The sequence below is a fragment of the Anguilla anguilla genome, chromosome 6 (genome assembly GCF_013347855.1).
Source record: "Anguilla anguilla isolate fAngAng1 chromosome 6, fAngAng1.pri, whole genome shotgun sequence".
NCBI classification, from domain to species: Eukaryota; Metazoa; Chordata; class Actinopteri; order Anguilliformes; family Anguillidae; genus Anguilla; species Anguilla anguilla.
Window position 1 is genome coordinate 1,908,959 of NC_049206.1, and position 12,936 is coordinate 1,921,894.

A 12,936-nucleotide genomic window follows, 5' to 3' on the forward strand; every position below is an offset into this window, starting at 1 on the left:
GCCTCTTGTACTTTGTGTCTTTAAAAGAGCAAGTCCAAAAAAAAAATTCCTAAAAAAAAAAGATTTACTCTTTCCAATACGTGCAGCCACTTCTTAAACACGGTTCACCGCGTGAGGTCAAAATTCAGCTTTGGAGGGAAAAAAACAATATGTGATAAATATCCTCTGTTAGCAAGATGATGGAGAGAGCTGTGGTTTAGAATAGGTTCAGAATGTGTGAGCCATGCAGACCGAAGGGTCTGCAGGACTTCTGTAAATGACAGACCTCTTATTTAGGAACGCAGCACAGTGCTCGGAGTGTGACTGGAGAACTGCTCATGCAGTGCTTACTCTACAGAAACACAGACACAGGCACCAAAAGTCAGAGGTTATGCACACTTTATTGTTACTCACAGAGAAGAGGAGAAAAAGAAAATTCCAATGCAGGGCAGCTCCTAAAAAAACTGCCAACCATTCCTCTCTGAGGACAACAGCCAGCCATAAATAAAGGACAAACGGACAGACAGACGGCCGGACGCCGGCGCTCCCTCTCACTTGCGGTACCAGATCTTCATCCTCTTCTCCCGCTTGATCTTCTTCTGCAGCTGCAGGGTGCCGTACAGCAGGGCCTCTGCTGTGGGCGGGCAGCCTGCAGGAGCCACAGCCAGGGGGCAGAGGTCACAGCAGAGCCAACACATACCATCTCACAGCCAGGGGGCAGAGGTCACAGCAGAGCCAACACATACCATCTCACAGCCAGGGGTCAGAGGTCACAGCAGAGCCAAATCACATCAGCTCACAGTGAGGGGTCAAAGGTCACAACAGAGCCAAACCACATTGGCTCACAGTGAGGGGTCAAAGGTCACGGAGAGCCAAACCACACCAGCTCACAGTGAGGGGTCAAAGGTCAGAGGTCAGAGCAGAGCTAAAGCACATTGGCTCACAGTGAGGGGTCAAAGGTCACGGAGAGCCAAACCACACCAGCTCATGTCAGAGAGAACACTGATGTTCTGACAAAGTACTTCACATGAACTGCCTCAGCAAATATTCCATGGCAAAAAATAACGTGTGGGGTAAATTTTCACCATTATTAACGTGCAATCAGAATAATATATATTTTTTAACAGTTACATCATAAACAAAAAATGTAATTAAACAAAATGCTATAAAATGTATGGCTATTTTAACCATCTGATAATTAACCTTCTATATCCTGGGCTCAAGAGATTACTCACACTGCTACCTACAGGCAGAATGTAAACATAGTGTTTTGCATTTCAGCCAATCGGCAGCGCAGCCGTTTCGTGGACTCCCAATCAGAAACAAACTTGCTGTGAGTGTCCATTACAGAACCGACACCTAGCGTCAGAACCATAGACGTGCATATTTAACCAGGCAGGCGGAAATGAAAGCTGGCCTTTTGTTTGTTTGTTTAATTAGCGATACTAATGATGAGCAGAGAATGAGCGCGGTGTTACCTGGAACGTATATGTCCACCGGAACGATGCGGTCACAGCCTCGCACCACAGAATAAGAGTAGTGGTAATATCCCCCTCCGTTAGCGCAGCTGAGGGAAGCAGTACATCATACGACCACCAGGGGGCGAACAGGCAACAGTCACACACGCAGTAAACCAGTGCGTTCTCAGCCCTGTACCTGGAGATCTGAACTGCCAATTAGTGCAATCAGGAGCGCCAAATTAGGGTTGAAATGAACACCTACAGGACGGCAGATCTCCAGGAACAGGGGCAGAGAGCCACTCCAGTAAACCAGCAAAGCCAGTTTCTAATCAGATCAATTCAAAATGGAAAGGAAATTAACTGCAGAAATAATCGTGGAAATAAAAGGATTTATGAAACAAAATAGTGACAAGACCGATCTGAAAAGACCCACACGGATCAAAACGTTACTCAGTAAAAACTTTGTTTTGATCCGCCAGATCATAATTATAACAAAAATTGGATTATTTATATTAAAAAGCCATTTTGAAAAGAATGAAAGCCTGAGACATACCTCCCCATTGAAATGACGTATCTGGGCTCTGGCATCTGGTCATACACCTAGAAACAAAGAAGAAGAACGGAAAAAGCAGGTCATACACCGGAACACCAAGAGCAGGTCACACACCGGAACACCAAGAGCAGGTCACACACCTGAACACAAAGACCAGGTCATACACCTGAACACAAAGACCAGGTCACACACCTGAACACAAAGACCAGGTCACACACCTGAACACAAAGACCAGGTCACACACCTGAACACAAAGACCAGGTCACACACCTGAACACAAAGAGCAGGTCACACACCTGAACACAAAGAGCAGGTCACACATTCTGAACACAAAGAGCAGGTCACACACCTGAACACAAAGACCAGGTCACACACCTGAACACAAAGAGCAGGTCACACAGCTGAACACAAAGAGCAGGTCACACAGCTGAACACAGAATGAAAGAAAGGAATAAGCAGGTCGCTGTGAAAGCGGCCAGGTAGCACAGCTAATCTGCATCCATCACGATACCAGTCTGTTCCTCATACACCCCTTTCACACAGAAGGAAAAAGGAGTTTTTGAGACGGCCTCGATACCGCACCTATGTCTGTGTGAACACGTTGCGACGGCTTTTAAAATACCGCATCGAAAACGCCTCTCCCGGTGTTCTCGAGGCGCCTCGACTACCACATTTCTCCAGTGGGAACGGAAAGCAGCATCGACGACTGCTTTCTGGGCGACATTCAAATTACATTCCGTGGAGGAGGGGGGGGTAAAGCCCTCGGCTGAGGAGCAGAGGAACGCTGGGACAGGGAGACGCTACCTTTCGGAGGGCGGGGGCCATCTTGTTGGTGAGGGTCCCGGCGACGATCATGACGTCCGCCTGGCGGGGGCTGGCGCGGAACACCACGCCGAAGCGGTCCATGTCGTAGCGCGGAGCCGCCATGTGCATCATCTCCACCGCGCAGCACGCCAGGCCGAACGTCATGGGCCACAGAGAGCTCTGCGGGTTAAACACACACACGCATGAACAAACACACACACACGCATGCACAAACACACACACGCATGCACAAACACACACACATACATACACACACGCATGCACAAATACATGCACGCGCAAATACACACGCACGCACGCACACACAAATACACACACATGCACACACACGCAATCACACAAAAAACCACAGATATAGGAACATGAACAAACACCGTTAAGAGGCAAACAGAAACTGGAGGAGTTTCTGATAAACATGCTACTGGTTCCATGTTCATGCTACTGTTTTTAAGCATCTCTTTTACAGAGACGCTGTCACAAAGACATTTCCTTCGAAAACAGGAAATAGGGGAAATGCTGATATAACCGCCTGACAGCCGGTGAGATATATTTTTCCGCATGGCTGAATTGCCCTGGTGGTATTCTGCGCTGCTGGTGCTAAGGTCTTACCCGGCGGGCCCAGTTGACCAGGTCGTCCAGTTTGGTGATCACATATTCCCCTTTATTGCTCGGCACGGCGGAAGCCTTGGCAGCAACAGCGGTGCTCTTCTCCCGAAGCGGAACCACACTAAAGCGGCAGGAAACAGAGTTACTATCTCAGGCACGCGCCCATAGAGACACAGCGTTACGGAGCGGTCCGGTCTAATCAGACACGCAAGTTAACAGGACAGTCCTCACCTGCTGGAATTCGCATTTGTTGCGCTCTGATGAAGACCCTGCGTCTGCAAGCAGTAGGCAGACGTAGGTCTGCGCGGAAAGAAGCAAGGAAAAAGTCAATAAATTGTTTCATCTTTTAAGTGAAGCTCTCAACAATATATTAAAATAGAAGATTTACATATTAGATGACTCTTTAGTGGGAAAACAGCTGGTTCGCACATAATGCATTATAAACATTGGAACGATTGTGCAACGGTATTACGTCGGGGGCAACATTGAATTTTAAGTAAGCCTTGTTTCCCCTCATCAAATATCTCAGCAAGTCACTAACTGTACGACGTGCCAGACTATTCTCCAATTAAAGCATTGTGGCACAGTTCCAATTTAGATACTGTAAAAAGTAGCTCACTGTTTCAGAAGCATAACACACATACAGCCCGGGCTGTAGTGACTCAGCCCCTTCAGTCTACAATAAAACGATTTACTAACGGAATGATGCTGCGTCGTGTGCAGACGAGGCGTTTTATAAGGAGCGTAAACATTTCATAACGTTAACTCACCTCAAAGAAAACGACCCTAAACGGATTAGGCGAGGAGCTGTATGAAATAAACAAAAACAAGGAAAATATATGCTAAACCGTTGAATTTCATAGCAAAACGTTATTTCCCCAAGACTGCCAACTAACCAACAAAAAGCTAGCGGGCAAGCGTCCAGTCTCACACTGGGCGCTAGCAACGCAATACACAAGGTCATCAGCGTCGATCCAAGCCCTAGACAATTATGAATAATAAGCTTAATGTTCGTAAGTTAACCCCAAAAACACGGCTTTATGTTTTTACTCAATTTACTTATAGCCTGACTAGTTTAAACACCGGCAATTTAAAACGATTATAAAACAACATTTCAGTGAACATTACGTACCGACCACCGCCGCCATCTTGAAAAATACTTAAAAACTTCCGACAGGCGCTCGGAATTCACCTTTGTTCTTCCGGGTTATTCGAGACTAGCCTGAGAGCTGATCCAGGATCAGTTTAGACCACATAACTCAGCTTTACACGCACCTGAACTAAACACGTCGGTAGCTCAACTGCGGGTTTTGGTACAACTAAACGCAGGTTAATCGTGAACACGGGAGTTTAAATATCCCCGACCAGGTTTAGCGGTGAGTTCGGAGACAACTCAAGGATTCTGAAATGCGCTATTTAAGACAGACGTTTAGATATTTATGCAATGACACGTACAATTCTAGTTAACAGTAATCAGTCAGATCCAAACATAACCCGAGTGCTACAAAATGACTGCTTTAAAATAGGTCGTACACAATGAATTTAATGATATGCAAACTATTATTTTACAATCCAAAGCTTTCACATTTGGTTAAATAACATTTAATGGTGCCAATGGTTCCACATGCACTACGCACTCAAATAATACAAACTGGCTTGGGAAAGTTTTTCATTCACTTTTCTCCTCCAATAAAAGACAAAAATGCTTCATTACAAAAACGTATGTCATACGGGTTTATTTTAGCGTTAAAACCGGCAGCAATCACACAAATACACATAGATCAAGAAAAATATCAAATTAATAAATTAGGGAAAACAATGAAAAACGGGACGAAAGCTTCCAACATTGTCCAGCAGGGCACGACTTGAGCTATTGATTTCCTGCTGTAGTTTGCTCCAATTCCCTGCTTACAGAAAACAGGCGTTTTGGAACTTTTCGCACATTTTTTAAATCAAGTCTTTTCTTAAAAAACAACAACAAAAATTCAAGCTCAAGGGCTTTCAACTGGTTCAACTGGTGTGAAATCCGTTCTGAAATATAGCGCACAAGGGCTGCACTTTCTCCTGCGAGCAGCAGGTGTCGCCATTCCACATCGGATTGTTACAGGGAGCCTCTCACGGCGTCTCGAGCCGGAGCGTATCGCTGGCAGAGGCCGCGCCTCCACACCTCAGTCTTCAGAGAGCAGCCGGTGCAAATGATCTGTCCTTCTCTTCAGCACCTGCCGGAAATCCTCCTGAAGAGACACGAGATGGTTAAACGCCTTTCCCTCACAATGAACATCGGTCGGTCTCGGTGGAACATTGCCGGGGTCCGGGGCTATTTTGGTGCCACCAAGGTCGCACATTAGCAGGTTACACGGAGCGTTTCAACGCGACCTAGATTTGACATTGCCTGACAGTTAACGGGACCAGAGGCGTTTGTGCTGGTAAGCACACAGAAATTATATTTTACTTATCCCTTCTTTCTCACTTTATAATTCCTAATCACCATTGTAGAAATCAGTCACGTTATTATTTGAACTTGGGAGTTACATATCTGTCAAACAATAAGATTTGACCATATAAAATACTTTTTTGAATACATTTTTTAGCTGCACAGTGTGTATTTTGGTAATAATCTAGCCCAATACAATTATTGGGTGAAAACGAACTTGCCATAAGTATTTTAAACAAAATTTTCATTGATTTTATTTGCACAAATAATTTTTTTTATTTTTAATCAGTGAAAGCATGCACATGGTGTATTATTCCTGTTAAGAACAGCCTATCTGAATAATTACAGGAGTGTTTAGGTGCATTGGGCTATCCTGCCTAAACTGCAGGGGAAACCCTTCTGTGTATTCAATATCCATAAGATTTATGATGTACGTATAAGAGTCAGGGAGCTCTGAAATGAGGGCGTGTCCTAAAGGTGTGGCAGACACGGACTTCCAGAATGTTCCAGTCTGGCAGTTTTTGGCGCGCGTGCGTCGGACGGCCAGCTCACCGCTTCAGACAGCTTCTCCAGGTACGGAATGAGCTTCAGCAGCTCCCTGTCACTCTTATCGCCCACCCAGCTGGGAATGGGGATCGTGTTCATCACCTGAAACAGAAACCAGCACCCATTACACCTTTACCTGCCTCCCAGCACCTTTTACACCTTTACCTGCCTCCCAGCACACGTCTACACCTTTACCTGCCTCCCAGCACACGTCTACACCTTTATCTGCCTCCCAGCACCTTTTACACCTTTACCTGCCTCCCAGCACCTTTTACACCTTTACCTGCCTCCCTGCACCTTTTACACCTTTACCTGCCTCCCAGCACCTTTTACACCTTTACCTGCCTCCCTGCACCTTTTACACCTTTACCTGCCTCCCAGCACCTTTTACACCTTTACCTGCCTCCCAGCACCTTTTACACCTTTACCTGCCTCCCTGCACACGTCTACACCTTTACCTGCCTCCCTGCACCTTTTACACCTTTACCTGCCTCCCTGCACCTTTTACACCTTTACCTGCCTCCCAGCACGCAATCACCATTTCCCCTGGACTCACGTGATAAGGGAAGGCGTGGGGGGCGTCGTCCAGCACCACGGTTTTGGCCAGGTCCCTCTGCAGCAGGCCCAGGTCCTTAACGTAGTGGCCCAGGACGCAGAAACAGTCGTCCTGGTACAGGCGGTGTCTGCGGAGGGAAAGGAAGGGCGTTGGAGCTCCACAGGTGAGCACACCTTTGAGCCCGAGCACAGACGGGCCGGGGCAAGGCCGCGCCCTGCTCTCGATGCAAACTTTCACTCTGCTCTTTTTCTGCTGCGTTTCTGAATCTGGTCTACTGCGTTTTAACAACATTTAGACCTGACCTGGGTCAAAGGTCAAATACGCATTTAAAATCTTTAGATGCTGGTGAAAATGACCACTGGACAACCTCCTGTGGATTCCATTCGATTCACAAAAAAAAAAAAAATTACTACCAAAAACAAGCAGTCCTGTGAAAGACCATTTCTCTTCTGAAAATTGTAAAATGGATACTTCTTTTAGAATAGCCAGTAATCTACAGAGACTTTACTGGCGTCAAGGGTTAAATAGCTCTCGTTCAGACCAGCCAGGGCAGTTTTCCTGGACTGAGATGGTCTCAGTCTTGGAGCTAGTCTCCATCGCTGGTGTTTTTAATCGAAGCGGATACTGAGACCGTCTTACCGGAATAGCTTTTTCTGTGGGTCCAGGACATCCAGAATCTTTTCCGCATACTGTCTTTTCGCTGACGTGTAGACAAACATCTGTTAAAGAAAACACACACAGTTGAGCCACAATGAAAACATGGCTCTTGTAGAAAGATGGAAATCTGTAAAAAAAAAAAAAATGTTTTAATTTTAAAAGACAAAGATGATTAACGGCAAGTCATGAGGGTGGGCTGTGGGGTGTGGGGTATGGGGGGAATTGTCCTAGATGGATCACAGGAAGAACGTGCACACAGCACATGCAGGGCTTACCTCAAATATCTTTGACATTTTCTGCAGAAACTTCTGGACGTGGGGTCTTAGGATGACGTACACCTGTGAGAGGAACCGTGTGTGAGTGAAATCAGGCAGGAAAAAAAGCATTCCAAAGAACCAACTCTTCAAAGGGTTAATAGACACATGCTCCATGAAAGTGACAATACTGACACCCAGTGGAAGTAGTGCATCAGTTTTTACAGACAGCTTGAGGACAGAGCCTGACATCGTGACATCACCGGTCAGATAGATCCACGCAGGCTCTAGATACACTGCTGTGCTGGATGCAGGAGATGGGAGGAGTGGAATGTCTCGCTTCACTTACTTTGTACTTGTGATTCTGAAAGGAAGTGTGGAAAGTGTACTCTGCGTTATCGAGGTGACTGAGCGTGCTGAACACCAGGGTCTCATCCTGCAGTACAAACACACAGGGGGGAAAAAAGAAACTACATTACCCACAAATCTGCATGGGCAAAATGGACATTACACAAGGGAGGAGTACAATCTGAAAAACGATCCAAATACTTTTTTAATTTGGGGGAGGGAAATATTGGAATCCACAATCAAATCCAGGCAGACAGAAAAGACTGACGTTTTAACCAAGTGGGCAAATTGGGAGTATGAGGATAATGCAGACCCAGAACCTAATGGAAGCTAAAGTGTAGTTCAGATCAACAGCAGGGGGACCAGAATGATTAATATCCTTAGAATGACACAGAGCGAGGAGGACACCACTCAGTTAAATTAAGAGTGGTTCCATAACAAGCAAGGACTCGGTTAAGCAGATCAATCTGGGAGGTTGTTCAGGAAACAGATTTTTTTTTTTTTTTGTTTACTTCAGTCCATGTTCCAAATTTTGGAGGGTTCCGGGTTTTACTCAGCGCAGTTATCCAGCTAAACCCCGTAATCCCGCTTCATGAAACAGGGCCCTGATCGTCAGCTCCAGGCTCAGGGTTTGACGAGCTGAGCCACACGGGATTCACCACAGGAGCGTCTTTTCTGAAAACACCTTTCCTCCAGCGCAGGGTCACAGCAGAGGGAGAACGGGACACTCACCAGGTCCAAGACCAGCGTGGCCTCCGGGACGCTCCGGGTCTTAATCGGAATGTCCCTCACGCAGGGCCGGGACTGCTGGGAGTGTGACGGAATGTTCTTGATGAAGGCGTACCTGCGGGGCGACAGAAGAGCACCTTCAGAGTACCTGGCCGCCAGGCATCTCCATGGAAACGACACCTGCGCACAACAGCATCAAGCAACATTCCTAATTCTGAGGGGAATTTGTATTTATGGATTTTTTTACACTCATAACACTTTTTTCAGAGTGTCTTACAATGCAACAGAGGGTTTCCACATGAGTCATATGATCAAAACTTTTTGGCAGTCCAGGAAGTGGGGTTTATTTGTGTCTGCTCTCCCGGGGGAAGAGCAGACGTTTCGGCGAGCAGCAGGGGACTCACGGGTTGAACACCTCGTCGTTGGTTTCGTCGTCTGACAGAGGGCTGAGGGCGTCGAAGCCGAACACACACTGCTCCGGACTCATCAGCCCACAGGCGGGAGACTGTACACCTGCAGCCCACACACACACACACGTCAGAACACCGGCGACCCACACACACACGTCAGAACACCGGAGACCCACAGACACACACACACACACACCGCTCCGGACTCATCAGCTCAGGGACAGGAGACTGTACACCTGCAGCCCACAGACACACACCTGTCAGCACACCTGCGACCCACACACACACACACACCTGTCAGCACACCTGCGCTCCACACACACACTTGTATTATACCTGTAGTATTATACATGGTGAAAGCCCTCAGTCTGGGGCCATTTCAGTATCACACATGATGAAAGCTCTCAGCCTGGGGCCATTTCAGTATCACACACAGTGAAAGCTCTCAGCCTGGGGCCATTTCAGTATCACACACAGTGAAAGCCCTCAGTCTGGGGCCATTTCAGTATCACACACAGTGAAAGCTCTCAGCCTGGGGCCATTTCAGTATCACACACAGTGAAAGCTCTCAGCCTGGGGCCATTTCAGTATCACACACAGTGAAAGCCCTCAGTCTGGGGCCATTTCAGTATCACACACAGTGAAAGCCCTCAGTCTGGGGCCATTTCAGTATCACACACAGTGAAAGCCCTCAGTCTGGGGCCATTTCAGTATCACACACAGTGAAAGCTCTCAGCCTGGGGCCATTTCAGTATCACACACAGTGAAAGCCCTCAGTCTGGGGCCATTTCAGTATCACACACAGTGAAAGCTCTCACCCATCTTTATAATTTAAGTGTCCCATAGCTTAACAAATTAACATGTGATTCTTCCATAATGTTGTGTTGGTAAATGGGAAGATGAAAGGGATTTGAGATATAAGGGCTTGGCAGGACACTGGCAAGAAGTAACACCGTGTGAGACACACATTCTGCAGACTCAGGCCCTGTCCACACGTATACGGATTTTTCTGAAAACGTAGTTTTTTCCCCCTCCATTAAACAAAAAAAAAACCCTATCCACACGACCGGCGTTTTAAAAAATATCTCCGTCCACAGGAGAACGCTAAAACGATTGCCGCATGCGCAATACATCAATTGCCATGGTAACAGATGCGCGAGTTGATGTCACGACGTCAGCGTTTTCATAAAGATCCGTTTTTCTTGTCCACACGAAGTCAGAGAAACCGGAGTTTTGAAAAATCTCCACCTTGGAGGGCGTTTTCAAAAAGCTTTGTTTAGTGAGCTAAAAACGCAGTTTTCGTGTGGACGGGAGGCCAAAACGGAGGGAAAAAACTATGTTTTCAGAAAAATCCGTGTACGTGTGGACGGGGCCTGAGACTGGGGATCTGCACCCGCTCGTAGCACGCAAAGGAGAACACTGGCAGCGAAAGGCGGAAACGCGAGCGTGCGCGTGAAGGGCGACGGCGGTGCGTGCAAGACCCGCCGCCGAGCCCGTGCACGAGCGAGGCCTTCGGGCGCACTCACCGTTCTTAACTGGCGTCAGGAATCGAACGATGGGCGAGTAGATGTTCCGCACGGCGGGGTTAGGGGTCGAAGGGTTAGGGGACAGGCTGTCCTCCTGAAAATGCACCCGCAGCTGCCGCCCGCGGACGGGGGTCTTAAAGTCCACATCTAAGAGGGAGAAGACCAGAGGCACCGTCAGGCCCTCGCAGAAGGCCTGTCCACACCTAGCCATAATGTATGCATGTATTTTATTTACCCTTTATTTTACCAGGCAGGTCAATTAAAATCAGAATCTTATTTACAATGAAGAGAACCTGGTAAGAGTCAAAAGAGCTCTTGAGGTGTGTGTGTAAAATGCAGTCCAAAATGCACAGCAACTCTCAACAGTAGGTAGGTTCTCCTCAGGATTCGACCCAGTCACCCTCTGGTGAAATGCACAGTTCACCCGGCAGTGTTCAGCTCCACTGGCCGAGCCCGTATACCTTCGCTGTCCTGCGCTGCGGCCGCCCTCCTTCGAGCTCGAGCCGGGATTTTGGGACGCTTGGCAACAGTGGGGATGCTTTCCTCATCAGAGAACTGCAGTTCGCACTCGATGACCGCCTCTTCTCGGCTCTGCGTGGCCACAAGGATACATACGCAAGTCAGCCATCTTTCCAGCTAAAACAAACACAACCCAGACACAAACTGGCACCTGGAGCAGCATCTGCATCAGAGCTTGAAAGTCCAGTGGTGAAAGTCCTGCCATGGATTTCGTCTGGCTCCTGGCTGAGGCCTTGTGCCAATTAGCAAATCCTGGTGGTTGGAACAAAATACTGGGGGGTTTCTACTTCCTGGACCTGGATTTTCCACATCTGATCCGTTTTGAAAGTTGGAGAAAATTTAAACTCACACAGCTCGTTCACGTCACTGAATTCTACCAACCAATCAAGTTGAACCAGGGGCGGGACCATCACAAACAGAAAGGAAGCGGAAGTGTTCACTGTGTGTGAGCTAAACCGTGTTCTTGGCTAGAAATAGCTGTACAAAATAAGTATTGTACCTTACTGAACCTGTGTTTAGCAGTTGTCTATGACCATGAAATGCACTTTTTGTACGTCAGTTTGGATAAAAGCGTCTGCCAAATAAATGTAATGTAATGGAAGTACGAGTTGAATATCAGAAATAAAGACGGGACTTCCTAGCTAGCTTGGTAGCTTCGGGAGAAGGTCACCTGCTAATACAAACATTTACTGAAGATTACACATAAAACTCAAGCAAAACCCTTGCAAACAGAGTCATCACAATCGACATGTAGGACATGTAGCATTGCTGACTAAATAGCCAATTAGCTACCACAGACTCAAACCAAGAAACACGGTTTAATGTTAACCAACGTTAGCGATTAAAAACACTGATTGGCCAGCGTTGGCTACGTCTGATTAGTTAGTAACATGGTTAGGTATTGCTGACGCTGGCTATTGCTTAGCAACAGCATTCATAACGCTAAGCTTAGTTATAAATATTGCTAGTTTACAGATTTTTTTTAAAACTATTGTTGCTATTTACGTTATACGTTGTTTCCGGTTTAATCTCTAGGTTTTATGCTAGCAATAGCATGTTAGCATTGTTTTGCGCGAGCCAGCCTTCTCTTTAGTTTAAAACCAAACAGTCATAACAAGTTAATAAATGTTAACGTCCCCCATGATGTGTATTTTTCACATAACTGTTCTAGTGAATGTTAGCTCAGAGTCAAACCTAGTCCAATCCATGCAACCAAGTCCTTACCGCTGCTCTTGTTCGTATTGCCGAGCGAGGACGAAGGCTGCGCCGAGTGGAAGTGGGGGTAACGACGGCCTCCTTCGATGGACGAGCGGGTGTTCTTCTAGATCGAAGTATCATTTTACTTTAAGCAAGCAAACCTTAACTATACAACTATATCACGATGACTAAAATGGTTTAGATACCAAAACGTGAGTGGTAGCAGAACAAGCTATAAAACGTCGATGTTTAATCTCGTTGACCACCGCTTGCGCAACCTGTTCGTTGTAATGGATATTTTGGTTTAATAATTTAAATCTGCCGCTAGGACTACGGC

General features: G+C 46.8%; 2 protein-coding genes and 2 long non-coding RNA genes across 4 annotated transcripts; 2 read left to right on the plus strand and 2 right to left on the minus strand.

Annotated features, from left to right (window-relative positions):
• Positions 1–361: 361 nt before the first annotated feature.
• Positions 362–4,674, minus strand: ndufs7 (NADH:ubiquinone oxidoreductase core subunit S7). Its single transcript, XM_035420518.1, has 8 exons — positions 4,556–4,674; positions 4,194–4,230; positions 3,655–3,723; positions 3,427–3,544; positions 2,797–2,976; positions 1,993–2,039; positions 1,458–1,546; positions 362–628 (listed from the first exon to the last, which is right to left on the minus strand). Exons 1-8 carry the CDS (start codon positions 4,569–4,571, stop codon positions 531–533), a joined length of 654 nt encoding a protein of 217 aa, XP_035276409.1. The 5' UTR covers positions 4,572–4,674; the 3' UTR covers positions 362–530.
• On the plus strand, positions 600–954 carry LOC118228965. The gene is made up of 3 exons (XR_004765582.1): positions 600–656; positions 703–840; positions 886–954. It is a non-coding gene; the product is annotated as an uncharacterized LOC118228965 (long non-coding RNA).
• Positions 4,675–5,144: 470 nt separating the features above from the next.
• On the minus strand, positions 5,145–12,936 carry LOC118228900 (CTD small phosphatase-like protein 3). The gene is made up of 11 exons (XM_035420471.1): positions 12,627–12,936; positions 11,345–11,474; positions 10,884–11,030; positions 9,352–9,460; positions 8,951–9,062; positions 8,220–8,306; positions 7,892–7,954; positions 7,599–7,678; positions 6,960–7,086; positions 6,410–6,505; positions 5,145–5,657 (listed from the first exon to the last, which is right to left on the minus strand). The coding sequence occupies exons 1-11, from the start codon at positions 12,738–12,740 to the stop codon at positions 5,592–5,594; spliced, it is 1,131 nt and encodes a 376-aa protein (XP_035276362.1). The 5' UTR covers positions 12,741–12,936; the 3' UTR covers positions 5,145–5,591.
• Positions 5,652–12,042, plus strand: LOC118228968. Its single transcript, XR_004765585.1, has 2 exons — positions 5,652–5,849; positions 8,915–12,042. It is a non-coding gene; the product is annotated as an uncharacterized LOC118228968 (long non-coding RNA).

Coding starts and splice junctions, on each gene's coding strand:
- ndufs7 (XM_035420518.1), bottom strand. Junction 3,545..3,654: donor ACAAATGCGAATTCCAGCAG/GTGAGGACTGTC, acceptor CTGCCGCTTTAG/TGTGGTTCCGCTTCGGGAGA. Junction 2,977..3,426: donor TGGTCAACTGGGCCCGCCGG/GTAAGACCTTAG, acceptor TTTAACCCGCAG/AGCTCTCTGTGGCCCATGAC.
- LOC118228900 (XM_035420471.1), bottom strand. CDS start 12,740: ATGATACTTCGATCTAGAAGAACACCCGCTCGTCCATCGAAGGAGGCC. Junction 7,955..8,219: donor TTCAGAATCACAAGTACAAA/GTAAGTGAAGCG, acceptor TTCCTCTCACAG/GTGTACGTCATCCTAAGACC. Junction 6,506..6,959: donor CCCACGCCTTCCCTTATCAC/GTGAGTCCAGGG, acceptor TTTCTGTTTCAG/GTGATGAACACGATCCCCAT.